The 19171-nt window shown below is 50.8% G+C and overlaps 1 protein-coding gene across 1 annotated transcript in view; it reads left to right on the top strand.

Moving 5' to 3' along the window:
- The window catches only part of LOC119107380 (protein furry), a gene marked incomplete at its 5' end in the record, with an annotated part of 110482 nt that overhangs the window by 16766 nt on the left and 74545 nt on the right, over positions 1 to 19171 (top strand). Inside the window, 3 exon segments of the mRNA XM_037230813.1 lie at positions 1448 to 1582; positions 1916 to 2081; positions 11254 to 11362. Coding sequence (XP_037086708.1) covers positions 1448 to 1582; positions 1916 to 2081; positions 11254 to 11362 — 410 coding nt within the window.

Below are 19171 nucleotides of genomic sequence, written 5' to 3'. Positions count from 1 at the left end.
GCCTGCTAACTTTTTACGAACGGTAGTCTTGGCAACCCATTGCTCCAAACCGATTGGTATTGGTTGCCAAGGATGTTCGTCCTCATCGTATCATTTTTGACATCATCTGTATATTAACAACTGACATCTTTCACATGCCTTATGGCTCCGCTCGTCCCTCACCGCTGCAGGCGTCGCACTGATTGTAGAATATGACTGTCATATTAGTCCGAAGATGCTCGTAAAATTGGCTTGAGATAGAAACATGCCTACCTCAAATCTGGTAGTCAAGAACAACATAAGAAACAACGGCGTGTCTATACCATAAGCCGACAGCGAATGTGCTTCAACTGCAAGCGTTAAATTACAGTGGCATTAGTTGGCTCATGTATATTCAGTCCAAGTTATGAGATGCCGGTGAACATTCCGCGGCGGGCGAACCTGTTCAGACGGCGGCAAAATGCCAAGCAAATCGCGCAGCTCGCAGATAGCATGAACTTTTTATTACATGGTAAGACATGAAAGCCAATGAATCTTGTGTTAGAACCCGCGTTTCACGAATTTTTACTGGAAAACGACCATATGCGAAGGACACCAAATATCGCCGCAAAGAGCTTTTGATGTCGTGCGCTGTCGAATATGAAGCCAAGAATATTCAGGGTTTTGATGCGTGATGGAAATCAGTTGGTCGTAAGATGTCCGTTATTGACCGGTGCGACGCACTCGGTGTAAACACACAGTCGTAATGTAGTCCAACGCCAAAGGTTTGATGCTCACGACAAGGTCAGCCTCATGGCACTGATTTGTATTTGCCGTTGTTGTTTTAAAAAAAAAAACACTGCAACTTCATCGATGTTGTTGACCGCAAACCAGGCCTGGTCAGACCGACAGTCGTCCGATGGTAGACGGTGCGATTTGTGAACGAGCGCCAGAACGGTACATAGTCCGTTACACGCGTCTGCCAGAGTGTCATGAAAGACGGGCTTCCCAGTAAATTGGTTCGGCCCATTTGTATACATTCCCGGAGGCGTGTGACCTCCATAACTAGTCCTTCATCTCAAATCATCATCATCGTCGTCATCGAATGAATGTGCCGGGTTTTGCGGTTTTGACCTAAGCCGAGATGGACTTGGATGTTTGCTGGAATGTTGTTAAAAGGTACGCACTCATGGTAGGTTCTTAAGCAAACTGATCCCTAAATATTAAGAGCGTGTTTGGTGCAGCAGTGTTTCATGTAAGGCAAGCATGTACAGTTGGGATGATTCTATATGGAAATTAGTGGCGCATGCACACCGTGCCGCTCCTCCGGCTGTGCCTCAACATCGTCGTCGGGGAACTGATCACTGTGGTCAGTGCCCTTCTCGCCGACGCCACCGAGCCGCGGCAGGACGTCCGGCTAACGCTGAGCTTCCGGTGAAAGAGGCAGCCGGCGCCGAGCCTCGACTTGACAGCGGCGCCCCACCCGCAGATCGGGGATGATCACCCGAAGGAGATGGAGGACCTCTGGGCGGCGCTCTGCTCGTGCTGGCCCAACAACCTCAAGATCATCCTGCGCAGCCTGTTCATCCTGTGCGGCATGGCACCCAACGAGCTGCTGCCTTACGTGAGCCCCGCCGGCTCCAGACCCGCCGCTGCAGACCGTCCGAATCTGGGCAGCTCCCCGAGCTAGCAGGCGCACCATGCGTTGGTGCCGTGAGGGCGCCGTTGTGCCGCCCGCCCGACCGCCCCCACCAGTCTCGGTGTCGGGCATCCCATGTCCTCCTGACGCCGGGTCGATGCCCGTATTGAACGCTCACACGCAACGTTACCGGTCTCACCTCTGGTAGTTACCGTGCGCGACTGGCGTGCTTGGCGGTGACGCGTACCCAAGTCCGCCCCCCCCCCCCCTCCCCTGCCCGGCCCGCCGTGACTCGATGCTGTCCCGCACTGTCGCCAGGGTCAGCGGGTGGCCGTGTACATGGCGCGCGCTCGGCCCGACCAGCTGGTGGAGGAGCTGATGGCCGAGCTGCAGACGGTCGAGTCGATGAACTGCACCATCGAGCGCACCGAGACGCCGCCCTTCTTCCGGCTCACATCGCTACGCAAGACTTCCAACCACTCGGGTACGTTAACCACCGCCGGCTAGGCACGCGCGTAAAGGCATGGGCAGCCACTCGGGTACGTCAACCACCGCCGGCTAGGCACACGCGTACGGTCATGGGCAGCCACTCGGGTACGTCAACCACCGCCGGCTAGCCACGAGCGTACAGGCATGGCCAGCCGCTCTGATACTTGCAAATACTGCCAGCCACTCTGGTACGTGCAACCACTGTCAGCCAGCCGGATGCACACAGACATGGCCAGCCACTGGGGTGCTTGCAACCACTGCCAGCCACACGGGTGCCCACAACTGTGGCCAACCACTAGAGTACGTTCAACTACGATGGTTGACAGAATGTGCAATGTATTACCAGCTCGAGTGTATACAGCCGAGGCCAAACAGCTGGGTACGCACGCACAGCCACCAACAGCCCCGGGGAGCGTACAACTTTGGAAGCGATTGGCAATCGCTCTGATTCAGACGGTGCCAGTCACTCTGGTTCAGACGGGGTGCGTCTCAAAAACATCGCACAGTATAGACACTGGCGGAGCGAGACATGCTGGCAATCTGGAGGGCCACTGTACAGGCGGCGCTAGCTGAGAGGGACAGCCGCGCAGCCAAAGACATGGTCACCACCTACATAAATGCGGGGAAGCTGGTCACTAACGCATTGAGCCGCTGCCGACTGTTCGCGAATGTGGACGGCACTTCGCCACGTGAACGGCTGAAAGCAAACGATTGGTAGGGAATCATCGAGATGATTAAATGAGAACATTGGGGATTGTTTGCGGTATGCAGACGGAGTATGAACGCGCGATAATTGGGGATGACAGAAAAGCTCAATTTGCCGGCAGATGCCGCCAGCCTTCCATAAAAAGAAGAAGTCGAAAACATGGCACGTTCGTTGCATCCATGCTAACGCAGAACTGGCTAGCAAAGTGTCCATAGGTTTGCCTGATCCGAAGCGTATTTTGATGACAAATTCGCTTTCAAACTACGCGTGTTTCGGCCAGTTCCGTGGCACAGAAGTTCATTCTATGATATGTTTGTTATTGATTTACTGATTTTGGTCTGAACTGTGAAACTAAGCTATGTAGCAATAGTGGAACTATTTGGAGGTTTAAAAGATCATTGAAGGATCGTGGCGACCATGTCGATTGCCGCGGTGACCACAGAAACCGCATGCCGGCAACCAGGTTGTAAACCGACCAAGGTTGGAGAATGCTGGGAAGAGCCGGTGTGGCGCATCTTGGGGGAACTGGGATCTGTCGATGGAGAGATGGCAAATGTCGCGAGCTTCGAGTGAAGTCGATGTGGCTACCAGCCCACATTCGGCGCTGTATTCTCGACCCTTGAACCTAATCCAGGAGACACGACTCGACGCACGTCCGTGGGCAGACGCCACTAACAGTGCTGCCCAGAGCTGGTGCGACAAAAATGTACTGGACGTCCTGCATAACTCGCGAGAACGGAGCGCGCCAGTGGTTTCCGGTAAGGCGACGTTCAGAGGACTGTCCAGCGGCCTGATCAGCTCATTGGCTTTTAATGCGTGAAATCAGCGCGGAGGCAATAAGGCTGGGGTCCTATTTAGCAGACATGTCTGTTTTTCAACAAGAGATCATCAGGCCTCCGCTTCCACCTGCAATAGCCTGGGTAACTGAATTCACAGGAAGGCATGAACTAGAGTGAGACAATGCTTTTTCACCTCGTGCTCCCTTGCATCGTTTTGTCGACATCGCCGTGAAATAGCACGTGCGTTGGTGCGTAGGCAGTCATGCTTTTCAAGAGTTGTTAAACTCCGGTCTCGTTCCTCGGATCTCGTCTTGAAGCAATTATCGGGCGGGTCGAAGCCAGGCTTTGCGCGGTGAGGTCACGGCTAGAGCTGGCTCCGCTTTGTGTGCAGCTCTGTATGAAGCCGGTCGGTGCGAGTGTCTTGCGGCGATTTCGCTGCGGCCATCCTGTAGTTTCCGCGCTCGGGTGTCGATTTCTCGCGACGAGCTGACGCTCTCTGAAATCGGCTCGTGATTGGCTATCCGTCTGCCATCAACAGCTGCGTGCGGCGGCCCTGATTGCGCACCTCCCAGGCCGCTGCTGCTCTCGTTCGTCGGCCCTGCCGAGGCGTTCGTCCATTGATCATGCGCCGCGGGGCGTGTTCCCGGGCTCCCCTTGATTACACCGGCTGAGAGGTGCAGGTTCGGACAAACTCATTCTAACCCTAACCGAGGTAAATGACATGATTAGTGTGAGAAGTGGCGTTTGGGCTGGCGGCGGTAGATATTGCCGCCCGCCCAGGCTGCTGGCATCCGCCGGCTGCAGTTGGCGGGCACTCGTCCGCAGCGGAGCGCGGCTCCACTCCGCCATCTGTCGTCGTGCGCCGGCTGCAGATGGCGGACACTCGTCCGCAGCGGAGCGCGGGTACACTCCGCTGCCGTTGTGCGCCGGCTGCAGATGGCGGACACTCGTCCGCAGCGGAGCGCGGCTCCACTCCGCCATCTGCCGTCGTGCGCCGGCTGCAGACGGCGGACATTCGTCCGCAGCGGAGCGCGACACCACTCCGCCATCTGCCGTCGTGCGCCGGCTGCAGATGGCGGGCACTCGTCCGCAGCGGAGCGCGACTCCACTCCGCCATCTGCCGTCGTGCGCCGGCTGCAGATGGCGGACACTCGTCCGCAGCGGAGCGCGGGTACACTCCGCTGCCGTTGTGCGCCGGCTGCAGATGGCGGACACTCGTCCGCAGCGGAGCGCGGCTCCACTCCGCCATCTGCCGTCGTGCGCCGGCTGCAGACGGCGGACATTCGTCCGCAGCGGAGCGCGACACCACTCCGCCATCTGCCGTCGTGCGCCGGCTGCAGACGGCGGACATTCGTCCGCAGCGGAGCGCGACTCCACTCCGCCATCTGCCGTCGTGCGCCGGCTGCAGATGGCGGACACTCGTCCGCAGCGGAGCGCGACTCCACTCCGCCATCTGCCGTCGTGCGCCGGCTGCAGATGGCGGGCATTCGTCCGCAGCGGAGCGCGGATCCACTCCGCCATCTGCCGTCGTCCGCTGGCTGTGACGCGCGTTGCTGCGAGTCATTCATGACGCGCCAGCGGCCATCCTAGCGTGATGTGACAGTTCCGAGACTCGAGCACAGTGGGTCATCACACACCCGCGCCAGATGTGCGAGCTGGAGGACCATCGTCTAGGCCGAGTCTATAAGATGGCTGATCACTGATGCGGTCATGACAGGCGTGGCGCCTGACAACGTCGAGGTGCACGGTGTGATGCCGTCTCACGGCTGATCGCTGATGGGGCGACGACGGGCGTGGCGCCTGACGACGTCGAGGTGCACGGTGTGATACCGTCTCACTTCTCTAATGAGGATGAATATGATGAACCGTAAATGCCATCGAGTAGGCATCCAGAGGAAGTTTGTCATAGGTGAGGGCATGGGTTTGTGTATCATAGCCTTTACCGGCACAGGAGTTCGGTAATTCACCCTCCGTTTTTTTGTAGAGGCATGTCCCAAGCTATTCTAAAGAAGTCTTTTCGGCGAAAAGGTGGACATTGTGCCGTTGGGTTCGAGGACGTTCATGCCATTTGCTTGGGCCATTCAGTCAAGGTCACGACAGGTCGAATAAGGGTGTTGACAGGCGGCTGCTGCCGCGTCAGCTGCGTGCTGCACCCCACCGTTGTTACGGCTGGCGCGGTCACCTAGTCCTTCACGGCCTGCTCAAATTATTGTAGTCTGGCGCCGTCTTTCACAATTTGTTGTTGTATTTTTCATGAGCCAATATGACAGGTATGAGTGCTCCGTGCATGTTGAAGGTCGATTATTGCCACCATCAGAACTCCGAGCTGTTATCTTCCGCTGTGTTTGTCGGCGACTGTGACTCGTCTTAGCCAAGCGTCCCAGCCAGGATAATCCCCCCCCCCTCCCCATTGGGAATGCGAAGGTCTCCGGGGGGGGGGGGAGAAGGCCTTATTGCGATATAGCCATATAATGTCGGAAATATGCCCGTCGAGACAGCGTCAACAGGCAATGCTAGGTAACAATCACGCACCATCGCACAGCGGAAATTAACTGCCGTAGCAGCTAAAAAAAAAGGTCAGAGCGTCCACTCATATGGAGTGTTCAGGCACTAGCGAGATATCGGAAACTTGTTCTGTTGTCTTGATTTGCGCTGCCAGAATACGAACACTGTGTAAAATACTTGTCTGAACCCATAACCCGCTGGTATTATTCTGCTTACAACAAGAGGTAGCAATACTTCGTGACTCACGTTGATTGAGGTTTGTGGTCCAGAAGCACGTCATGATTATATCCGTCATATCGGGAAATGACCTTTAAAAGAAGAACTGGGAAAGCACGTGAAAGCATGAGCGCGATACAGTGTACGAATTACATCACCGTGCTGGGCATGTGCTGCCGAATTAGGTGCGTTATGTGGCGTTGACCCCGTCTAGCTATGTTTTTAATACCCATTCGCTTCGATTTTGGCGTTTGTATGGGCATAACTACAATTGACAAACCTGGGGGGGGGGGGGGGGGCAAAGCAGATTAAGCCAAACATCATTGGTGCTTTGTCCCAAGCCGACGTCCGAACCGATTAAGGCACGCTTGAAGGTCCTGTCAGTGCCTGTGGGTGTGAAGACGGCTGCTGTGTAGGCGCAGCTGTGGCTATATCGATATGTACATGGGGGTTGTTGTGTGTGTGGATGCACATGCTCGCAGGGGCAGGTACGCTCTTCGACATTAGGAAAGAGCCCTTTATTCTTTCCATTAGAGCTAGTACCTTAACTGAATGTTGGTCTGCTGATGCCACGCCTGCCGTGTGGCATTTTCAGCCCACGATTGAGGTCAGTATTCCGGTTGTCCTCACCCGCACGTCCAACTGCACCGTTGTGTGTCAACTGTCAAGTGTACTGCAAGTCATGCGTTCACTTGATGTGACACTGTTGCCAGCATGTTGGAATGTGGAACACGTATCACAAAAACGATTATGATGATGAACAAAAAATGATAACGTATGCATATTTCTGAGACCAGCTTCCCTCGTTCTCGTTCCGTCCATTTTCTATGATTGAATTCCTATATGACGCCGCGGGCCAATTTTTCAAGGCAATTCTAAGTTTATCACATGCATTTGCTCGCTTGCTTCCACTGGAGCCCCAATTTTTGTATTATTAGCCCGAAACTGGCGATTGGCTATGGTCTGGACCCAGAGCCCACGCTGAGCAGTGCTTGTTGCGTGGGCCCGACCCCAACCTATTCGTGAAATGCTGGGCCAACGGCAGAAGTTGGTAGCAGAAGTTTGACGTGCTGTAATACTCGGTGCGGTCCGTCTTACCCTCTGGCGCCACCTGACCTTTAAAGGTCCCACCTTCTGGGCATATTTAATAAATAAGCTCTAGTGAAACCTCAGGACCAGTACTGTCCAACAATAGGGCTGGGTAGTGTCACTGTAGCACCGTCAAGACAATATGGATGTCAGTTTTAATTGTTTTCGAGTCCAGATTACGCTGGTTTTGTAACGGCACTTTGCTTCTTCCCTGCTGTCGCGGCCATTGTTCACTTGGCAGGTGCCATGCGCATGTATACTGATGCGAAGAAAATAACGTTTGTGATTGGCCGAGCGGCCGACAAGAGCCTGTTGCCGAGAAACGTACCGGCTGAAGTTTGCACCAAGGCGTTCGATATTGGCCATGTGATACTTCCATTCCCAAAGCCAAAGTGCGCCTGAAAAAGAGCCACTGTGGTAAATGTCATAGGTAGAAAACCAAAACTACAGTAAAACGTTCCGCTGAATTCGCAGGATAACAGCTTTATGTTGGCCTACTTTTTTGCTTATGAGAGGGTTTCAAGCTCCCATAGCATTTATTACACGAACATTTTGACGTCTCAGTGTGTTGTAAACATTGCAGGGCACACCTGTCGGAAAAAGCGAGGCAACTTTAATATATTACTATCATATTGGAGAGAAGGGAGTCAAATAAGATGTCTTCTGCAGGAACGGCTTCTTTAAATCGAAATTCTGAGCCTTTCTGAAGGACGTCGAGAAAACTGGCATTTTTCGTCACATCGCACGTGTCTAATATAACTATAAGGGAAATGTACAAAAAAGTGGGATGCTCCCTTTAACGCGGTCGCTGCCACCGGCCGCACGCCATCCCGGTGAGGGGCAAATGGAATATTTCACTTAAACCAAAATTACCGATTTTACCAAAATCAGTTTGGATTTCAGAAGAACAAAATTACCTACGCGCCAGTTCTTCTTCTCCAGGAAGCTATCACGAAACCATTTTAAAACGGAAAATATGTACCAGGTTTGTACGTAGATCGGAGAAAAAAATTGATGCTGTTAACATAAACCTTCTTCTACGTCAACTTATTAACTATGGTATTCGACAAAAATCTCATGAAATTTTTTCTTCCTATCCGTCTGGCAAAACTCAATGCGTCAAAAGCAGGAATTATCGATCATCATTCAAAAACGTAACCATGGGTGTTTCGCAAGGATCAGTTCTTGGCCCAGTTTAATTCATGATGCACATAAATGACTTGCCTAAATTAATATGGCGTAACTTCAAAACAATGTTTCTTGTCGTTGTTCCTAATGACTTCCTAGCTTAGTGCTTATTTTCTTTCATTCAATGTATCAAAACCATTTACACAGCATTATACTACCCTTTTTTGCATTTATAACTAAATGTACAAATTAACAATTTACCTAATTGAAGAGAAAAAGAAATCAAAGACCTTGGTGTGCTCATTGACAAATCTCTTTAATTTACGCGTCACATTAATGTCGCTGCGAGGAATTTAAGTAAGAATGTTGAGATAATGAGTAGGATTAGATACATCATTGATAAAAGTATGTCACATCTACTCTAAACCACTCTAATTCTTCGTTATTTGAATTGATGCTACTTGATTTGGGGTGTGAGTTATGGCTTTCAACTAGATGGGTTGGTAATTTTGAAAAAGGGCTGTGCGTCTGATAGAAAGCGTGTACACTCCACAAAGCCCAAAGCGACTCTTGAAACGATACAAAATTTTGAGATTATCGGACATCGCTAAATCCCAAATGTTAATTGTGATGCACAAGTTAATAACTTCATAGCTTTCTGCATCATTTTATTCAATATACAAGCTCTACAAATCAAATAAGATGGATGTGAGGCTAGTAAAGCATTTAGACCACCCTTTCTCTTATCGTAATTACAAACAATTTACAGCATCTTGCCCAGGCCCCAAGCCGTGGAACGATGTGATTATTTCATATCTTCCAAGAATAACTGACATCTTTGCATCAAAAGCCATACTTAAGAACATCCATAAGCATTCCTTGAATGCATATTAACGTAGCCGGCAGATGTGAAGATATTGCAATTTGTTTGCCCTGCGCATATGTAACTCACCATACTTAACTTCTTCATGCTCCATAATCGCTCTCTGACATAGTTACATTCATGCACTCGTACCCAAATTCATGGCGCTGGCTCTGGGAGTTCTTACAAGCTCCACTTAGCTGCGTGGACTCCTTGGACATCCAGCTCAAAACTCGGCACGAAAGGAACCAGTTAATTTTCCCTCCGACTTGCGTGACTGTACAACCTTTATTAATAATATGAATGAGTGGTAGTAGCTTATTGGGTGGTTCTAGCGGGCTGTCACAAGCTGTCTTTGGCTATGACTACTCTAAGCCTTCTCATGTCTGATTTGCCCTTGCTTATTGCATAGCACAGTTCTGCCGTGTCCGCACCACCTCTTCGCCTGCTTCTTTATGTTTGTTTCCTTTTCCCAGCTGGGAGTGCCGTGACCTGTTTCTGTGTTTTCTGATGTTAACGTGCGGTTTATTGTGTCGCTGGGATAGTGGGAGGGGCACTCCTGATTACCTGTTCTTGGGTGACGGCAAAAAAGAATGTTGTCTGCTGTGTCACGTTGTTGGCCTCATGGCTTCATGTCTTTAAATAGCGAGCGCTGAAAGTGCTCTCACGCCACGTTACCAGCTCACCGCGTCACGCTTGGGTACAGTCGCAGGCGTGCGTTCTAACCAACGGAGCTATCGAGGCGGCTTAACCGAATCGGTCTCGTCAACACGCCGGAGAAGCAGAGCGTGTAATTTTACACAAAATTTCCCCCGCAACGTTGCGCTTGAGTGTTTCCGTGCTGAGTATTTGTTCCGGCCGACCTTTTCAAGATAGAGTGAGACGAGTCTGGCACCACTTGTGCACATTGGCGCGGTAGCATGGAAAAATGGCGCGGGAGAAGTCTCGAGAACTGTCCGCAAGTCGAGGCTGCCGCCTGCGGCCGTCCAGCTGATCCGCGTGCGGTAGTATCTCTGCACCTGGCGGATTAATTTTATTTCCGTTGTATAAGGGTGGCATTACCCGTCTCTGTTCAGTGCAGCACCTTTTCCGCCGATGACCTCTGAACCAAACCTTTTCATGACGAAGCTCGTTATTTTGGACCACAATCTTGCCAATGTGGGTGAGCTCCGATTACGCCATTGCTGTTCTCGTGACACATCGGACCCGCCCTGAGTGGGGAGGCCCGTGACTGGCCTCTGTCGCGGTCTCTGTAAAGCCGGAAGGCGCGTCAGGAATTCATGGCAGCCGACGCACCGCAATGCGTGACAGGTATCAGAACCTTACCTAGACATTTGTCGCGATGGACGGATGTGTAGTGCGTGGCGACAGGTCGTGGCAGCAGCTAGGTGAGCGTCCTCAATTCAGGCGCGGACCTCAGCTCGGCCCCTTCTATTCACATGCGTCGCGTTACAAGTTATTGATGTAATGTTAAACTGGGAGTGCCGTTCATCGCTCTTTGGCGCGGTGATCGATGGGGTCAAGGCCAGTGCAAGTCGCAGCTGCTGGTGCCGCGGGTGGCTGTTGTGAGCAGTGACGCTGCTGGTCTTCAGTGACGGCTGGTGTGCCCTCAGTGACCGCAGCTGCTGGTATCGCGGGTGGGCTGTTGTGAGCAGTGACGCTGCTGGTCTTCAGTGACGGCTGGTGTGCCCTCAGTGACCGCAGCTGCTGGTATCGCGGGTGGGCCGTTGTGAGCAGTGACGCTGCTGGTCTTCAGTGACGGCTGGTGTGCCCTCAGTGACCGCAGCTGCTGGTATCGCGGATGGGCTGTTGTGAGCAGTGACGCTGCTGGTCTTCAGTGACGACAGGTGTGCACTCGGTGACCGCAGCTGCCGTTCCCCAGTGACCGAGTGCGGCAGCAGCTGTCAGCAGGAGGCGGCGCCGGCGCCGACCGCCGAGAAAGGCACGCTGCATACCAAGCGCCATAGCGGCGAGGAGATCCTGCGTGACAGGTAGGCGGCACTCTGCGACGCCTGGGACACGCACCACTCGCTCGGAGCCGATCCTGGGCGCCTCTCGAGGGCTTCTTACAGAGCGTGTGGAGTGACAGGAGAGCTGCTGCTCTGAAAACGCGCGCAACAAAATAAGCTTGATATTCAACGGGTGTCGTCGGCTGCACACGGTGAGCGCGAAGATTTCCTCTCATCCGCGGCATGCCAACATATAGCTATTTACCAAGACTTACAATCTTTGGACAGTTTTGTTAATTGGGTATAAATAAGGTCAATAAGTGTGGTAATTGAGCGCAGCATATTTATTGCGGAAGGCCACGTGCTCATCATGGTTCGCTGAGCGTTGGGGTACCATTTTCGGTGGCACAAGACTGTCGAATGACACTGGGTCGCCGATGTGGTCCTTTATATCATAATCGCTTCGCATCGTTAGACGATTTGGAAAATATAGCAACAGGAGGGCGGGCGGAAAGCATGGTAAGTCGGGTACCCATGGCGCTAGGAATATGCATGTGTACATATACACAGGTTCATGTTCGGGAAGGGAGTTACCGGTAACGTTGGTACCTCGTGGTGTCACTTGCGATCCTGTCTTTCACCTATCATGCGCAAAACTTGACTGGTAGTTGGGGTGTAAAATGTTTTTGAAAAATTGTTTTTATTTGGTGTCGCTAGCCATTTCTCCTACGGGGCCCCCCGCTTATCCAGCCTTTTACCAGCAAGCCGAATGACGTTGTCAGGGACGGGGAGTTCTTGTACCAAATTTTTAGTTAGTGTGACAGGAAATTTTATTTCTTTCGTTGATAACAAGGCGGTGGTCGATGTGTCCATGTGGTGTTAACGACACACCTGCCACCCAGCTACTACACGGGACTGCACTCTCCAACCACCTCTCTGCCTCCCTTACCACACCAATACCAGCCCCCCCCCCCCCCCCCAGGACACTGCAGCTTCGCAAACTAGCTCTGTTCCACTTCCTTGGTTTCACCCGCCAGGGGACTAGCTCTGTTCCACTCCCTTGGTTTCACCCACCAGGGGACTAGCTCTGTTCCACTCCCTTGGTTTCACCCACCAGGGGACTAGCTCTGTTCCACTCCCTTGGTTTCACCCACCAGGGGACCAGCGCTGTTCCGCTCCCTCAGTTTCACCCACCAGGGGACTAGCTCTGTTCCGCTCCCTTAGTTTTACCAGCCAGAAGTAAACATCCCGTGTACCATCTCGTGTACCAGTGTCTCAACAGGGGCGTACCAGCCCGTTACCTGCACTGTACCACTGTTTTTCCGCTCAGATTGTTCATCCGACAGCTTCAAATTTTAAAGGAACAAGTGAATATCAGTTTGAATTGGCATTTGTATCGCGCAAAAGAACATCTAACGGAAGCCTGCGTATGCCAAACCAGCGAAGAGATCAGGCGGACACGACTGTACGTAACATTCAGGTTGACAGTCTGACCACAACACAGTCAGACGATTACAGCGTCATTCATGTGTAAAAACACAACGCTTCTTCAGTGGCTCCTGGTCGCACAGTATCGAACGATAATTGCGGGGCAACAGGCGGTGCGCGCCAGCAGACATGGCCCTCCGTAATCTGACATATTCAGTTTAGTTGGGTCTAGATTATATGTTTTTATATATTTTATTCTATATATTTTCATTATATGTATTTACGATTTTATCGCGGGAACACAACGACGCTGTCAGGGAGCCACTTTGCCCACGATGCAGCGCGGAGGACCAAACGCGCCGCTGAGACACTCTGCCCTCCTGACACCAGGGCCTCCTGAATATAGAGGATGCCTCCTACCCCAGAACGGGGTCTCCTAGTTCGTAACGGGGGCCTCCCGAGCCGACAAAGGGCCTCTAGCATGTATATGTATTAATCTCGAGCGTGGACATGATCCATAAAGATGGCTTCATGATGAGGGAACGGGCCCCTTGGTGTAGAACAGGTCCTCTGGACACGATTTATTACTCCCTAGCTCAATTATGGGAACCTCCTTGGCATGCGTTTTGGTAGCCTGCTGGTAGGAACAATGCCTTTAATTTGGGAAAAGTGGGCCTTCCCCCCAAAATTAATGGCTATCACATCCTCTCTAAATAGGGGTCAAATACATAGTTTAGATGAGACCACAGGTTTAGGGCGGGCCGTGCCGCTGCAGCACAAGTTGACCCTTCGCCACACAATGCTGTCATTGAGCTTGAATTTAACGATCGCATGGTGGAGGGGTCAGGGTTCACACAAGCGCAGCCAAGCGTGGGCTCTGATCATTAATGGCGCGGGCTAGGGGTTCTGTGTTCACGTGCCTCCTCAGGTCTTCAGGGTCACGAGGCCCATGGGATCGATAATAAAAGGCCCGGTTTTCGGCCTCGAGCTCTACGAGTACTGTGAAATCATATTTTTGTGTTCTGAACATAAGATTGTATAAGGCGGCAATTCGCATTGCTGGCGGTGTCGTGCAATCCAGGAAAAACGTCTTATACGGCTGGTTTTGTGCAAAAGGGACGTCCAAGCGTAAACATGCATTATTCGTTGACGACTGTAAAATGAAGTCACTGAGATCTGAGGAGAAAGGCAAATTGTGACGGACTGGGCCGTCCTTAACAACGTCATTGGGCCTGCTAGAAGTAGTCTGGATACTCTGGGGCCGCTGGAACGAATGGCTAGCGACACAAAATCCGAATGCGTCATGAATTATGACATCGTAAGATCACGCACCTGAAATGGGCAGTAGCACATCGCCCTCTGTAACTGTTTTGCAAACTATGCCTGCAATTGTATGTTCGTCCTCCTTTGCCTGTTACCATTTTTTCCAAACGTTTTGATATCCCAACCGCCAGGTAAGTTGCGCACATAATAGGTGCACGACAGGATCGCAAGTGACATCACGAGGTACCAACGTAACCGGTAGCTCCTTCCCCACACATAAACCCGCATACATGCATATTCACAGGCAACAGTAGTGTCATTCATGTCAACGAGACGTGTCGACGACACAGTCATTCGACAGTCTTGTGGCACCGGAAATGGTGCCTCCGACCCTCAGCAAACCATATTGAGCACGTGACGTTCCATAATAAATAAAGCTCGGTTGTGGTATTTATGGAGCCCTTCTCTGTCTGATACACCACTGCCCACGTAACAAAATTGCCAAAGGGTTGTAAGTATTGGCAAATAGTTATCTGTTGGTATGACGCGGGTCAAAGGTAATCTTCGCACTCACCGTGTATGAACATTGTGTTGCCGGCCAGGAGGGCCAGGTGAATGGCGGAAAGAGACGCCTCGCCGGGAACACGATGTGTGAAGGATAATGGGCCGGTGTGGTAGCGAGGATCACGGCAGAGCCACCACGTAGTACAATCCTACCAGCCGAGGACTACATCGGCATCGTACATACACCGTGGAGGTTGTCTGGGCACGGTACCCATAACTATCGATACAACCCTGGCATGAGCTTGGCCACGCATCTAGCATCGCAAGATCGTTTGGGGGTACTCGGACGGTACTCAACATAGGGCAATCAGGTTAAATGGTGGTAAGAGGGCAGTGCGATTTCTTTTCAGTGAAGTGTTTGCTTTTTTTTAGCTACGCTGAGCTCTTATCCTGTATGGTAACGAGATGTCTTCCAGAAGCAAACAATCGGGTCAATGGGACCTTGTGATGTTCGCCGTCCGGCAGTGAGGGTAGCGTACTAAAATGTGTCTACGCATGGATGGTGTCTATGAAATATCAAAATCAGAGACTACAGGCATGCCACGTCATTCTTCTTTGATCAAGAACCCAGGATGATTCGATAGCTCGCACGCATAAGTTCGTCCGTCCCGGTGGCTCAGTTGGTTAGAGCGCGTGCATTCCGATCCACCCACCCGTGGCGGGGTGGATTCGAGTCGCTTTAGGGCGCTCGCTATTTGCCCTTGACAGGTATGACCTGCGACCGGTGGCAGCGGTCGCGCTGAAGGTCAGTTGACGTCAGAGAGCAGGACGGACCGTGCCGGGCATTGCGGCACGTTAAGCTTTCGCCACCAAATTCTGCCGTGAACATGGAATTGCGCGGTCGGATGGTAGGGGTTAGGGCTCACACAGCAAGCATTGCTTACCATGAACTGTGATCCCAGAAATCCATCCATTCAAAGGGTTCGGATCAAATCTTTAAAAAAGAAAACAACTATCACACGCAGTAAAATGACACTGCAAACCTGCTGACCTTGCACAGGGCTAGAAACATGACAAGTGCATGTAGTTTTGGTGAGATGGGCGAAATGCAAGGAAGTGATGAAGCTGCCGGTGCACACAAGGCTCATGATAGATATTATTAAGTGCTATCCAAGAAACCAACAGCAATACTTCACCTTTCTCAGCACCCAGCATCTCACACAAATTGCAGTAACTATGCCAATGATAACTACGACACAAGCGATACTTGCCTGCATACAAAATTTGTGAATGCGATAGTATGTGCACCCACAGTAATACAGCACTATATTTCCAGAATTCTTAAGCAAGAGACAATTCTGCAAAGCTGTATCATACGAGCTTATACCAAGCATACCTCGTTAGTGCTTATACCATGCATTAACGAGCTGTGCTGGCCTGTCTCTGCTGTCCAAATGAATTGCTAATATAATGGCTTGCAATGGATTAATTACATGCTGTAATACCTCAGTAGTCTCAAAATGTTGGCCAGATCATAATGAAGTGGCAAATTGCCTTTGAACACCCCTGCAGTATGTGTGCTAGTGTTTTTTTTAGTTTGCGGACAACACCACCTTGTCATGTTCAAACGCAAGCCCAAAGATAGAAATAGGTATCAATACATCACACTTTATTGGGAGTCGGTAGATTTACAGAACGTCAAAACAATGTTCTCTCTCGGAAGTACAAACCACGCACACACACTCCCCATCACATCAAGATCAATACAAGCCACTGGCACGCACCAACCCTTTTCAAGCGCCGTGATTCACAATCTAGTGTCAATTTAGTGTAATCCCACACTTGCACAGCCCGCATGACTATCAAATTGCAGGTTTTCTTGCAATTTCCGCACAGGTTTTCGGTTATAACACCACATCTCACTGGGAGCTCCCTTCAGAACGAAGTCTCAACCAGGATTAATGGTAATATAACTCAAGAGGTTGTATTTTTAGGGCACAATTTTTCGTTGAAGGCTTTGATTTGTCCTACAATGTGTGTTAAATATTTAGTAAAATGTGTATCTAAAATTACCGTAATACTTCCCTTATTTTATAATGCCCTGCTAACTCATAAACCCGTGCAAGGTTCTTTTTTCCGGTAGACAAGGCGCCAACCAAGCTGTCTGTAAGAAATACATCAGTAGAAGAAAAAAAGACGCCAGCAGGAGAAAAAAGTCAGATTTGCCGTCGCGTCTTCTTTTTTTGTAACATTTGGGAGAGTGCCGTTCTTTTTTTCGGTGCTGTACTTTTTTGCAGACAGTGGCGTTTTCTTTATATAACATTGACCTATGGCACCTATGGCCTAGAAATAAGGCAAAATGCCCCTTTGGCGACGAGTGCCGCACAACCCGAAAGCGCTCACGCCCGCATTCGCGACACGCATTCAGCAGCGAAATCTTAACTGACAGCCAATCACCTTCCGCGGATTGTATCATACGTGCCGTATCATCGCTCTTGCGAATGTGTCAGCGACCATGCCGTTTTGGCCATAAGCAGAAAACAGCCTGTGATATAACGGCAATCCTATGACGTTTCTATGATGACATCAGTGTCAAGGTGACTTTGAAGTAGTCCCCCAATAACCCTTTTCGCACTTTGGCGGGCGTATAACTCAGGAACCATAGGGCTTTGGGTCTTAAAAAGGGCATGGCCGCGAACTGCATCAAAAGGTCCTCAAGATGGCTTTTTCAGTTCAAAACCCCATGTAAAGGTGGAACATTCCCTATAAGTCAGCATGAGTGCTGACCCCAATGGCGATGAGTAATACGACAGGCCATATTCTCGGAAGACCGAGGCGCGCATGTCCTGTCATCGAATTTGCTCTTCTCGATTTAAACAGCTTCGTTTCGAATAAGACAATGGTGACTACGAAGGAAAAACAAGGCGTGGTCTGATAACACATAGTTATACTCAAAATATAATGTTAAGCACAAGAATGCAACCTCGGTCTGCCATGATCACTACGCCAAGCTATGGCTGAAATGTCAACAGATTTGAAAAAAAAAATGTTATTGCTTGTACACTAGCCAGTTGGTCACGTAGAAGGGTCTTAAATGGCCCACGGGCAAACGACGCCGAGATATGCTTTCAGTTGTACATGGCGCGCATGACCACCCGCTAACGACTATTGCAAAGGTCGCGATAGCAGTTTTGATGTCCCATATTTTCAGAGAAAGACGTTAAACCGTCGAGTAGGACCGAACAGACAAGCTGTCACGGAAATCTTAGGTGTGTATTATGCTATTGACCGGCTGAAGCGCCATAGTTGAGTTGGCATGCCTTCCCCTCCCCACCCCACCCATTGACTGGTATACTCGATCTTAAAGCGGTGTCGGTGTTGCTGTAGCAGGGTGCCGGTGGTGATAATGTGTTAAGAGCTTCAGGACAAATTATTCTGTACGAAATAGGCGAATGGAATGATCCAGATGCCTGTGTTATTGAGATGCGTCAACGCCGGGGATCACAACGTTCTTGTTTTCACTCGGGATGCGTGAATTCTCGTTTTCACCCTGACATGGTGTGAAAGGGATACAGCAAGACTTATTACCAAAATTATGTCAGTCGCTGCCAACTATCTAGCGGATGTGTCGTCGAATACTGAGGCACACTTAGGTGTAACTGCGCGCACGTTCGGGTTCGGGCACCTTGCCTTTTATTGAATTACTGTGATGAATGATAATCTAGATCACCCCTTAAGGTTACGTTAACATGTACGAAAAGTAGAACATGAATGGAAATACATAATTTCTTCAACGTGAACCAACACGCCATGCAAGTTGTACTTGTTTTTTTGCATGGAAATCCAATTCGTCCATCTTGTTTTAGAGCCTTGGTGGAATCCTTTTAAGCTATTGATTGCCCCAGTGGGGTGCTGCATGCCCTAAAAGCGAAGTGGTGTCCCAGGAAAGTGGAGTGGAACACTTGAGTTCCTTCCAAAGACACAACGGGCCACCGAAAACGCCGCATTCTACTGCTCACCGCCTCTAGCCTAGCTGATAATGACACGATGGACTGTTGCCATGGCAGCGTGCGTTGTCTGGCGAGTGTGCACCCGGGCTCGTTGGGCGGATGGAGGCTGGGCACGCGGGCTACAGAAATAAAGCCGGTTGTAGTGTGGCACGTGAACTTCTGGTGGTAGTCTGCCAGTCTTTTGAGCTGCACGGTACAGAAGAGATGACCAGAACGAGGCAAACAGGCGGGGCTGATTTGTGGCATATTGAAATTTGTAGGTAAGCCGATGCCTCCACTCGCCGCGGTGGCCTGGCTACCCAGTGATCTAGTGAATGAATATTTGAACAAAATTCAACCAAGCATGACATGAGAATAGGGTGACGGTCGTGATGCTATGTGCGGCTTTAGAGCGGAGGCTGCTGATAGGATGAATGCATGCATGCTGGATTAATCGACGAACTGAACCGCGCTGGACCGTCAGATGTGGACTTGAAAGCCGCCAACTGCAAAGCTGCGCTTGATGTGGATTGGAATTGGACTGAGTTGAAAGCTCGCCCGCACGTGTGGATCGGAACATTGACAAGCACCATGTCAGTTTGGGAAATCCCAAATGTGTCCGTGTTGCAGCCTTTGTCATTTCGGGTGAGACACAGCTGAATTGTGA

The sequence above is a fragment of the Pollicipes pollicipes genome, unplaced genomic scaffold (assembly GCF_011947565.3).
Source record: "Pollicipes pollicipes isolate AB1234 unplaced genomic scaffold, Ppol_2.1 Scaffold_6686;HRSCAF=7923_pilon_pilon_pilon, whole genome shotgun sequence".
NCBI lineage: Eukaryota > Metazoa > Arthropoda > Thecostraca > Pollicipedomorpha > Pollicipedidae > Pollicipes > Pollicipes pollicipes.
The sequence above is the reverse complement of the archived record's forward strand: the minus strand, read 5'-3'. Positions and strand labels throughout refer to the sequence as shown.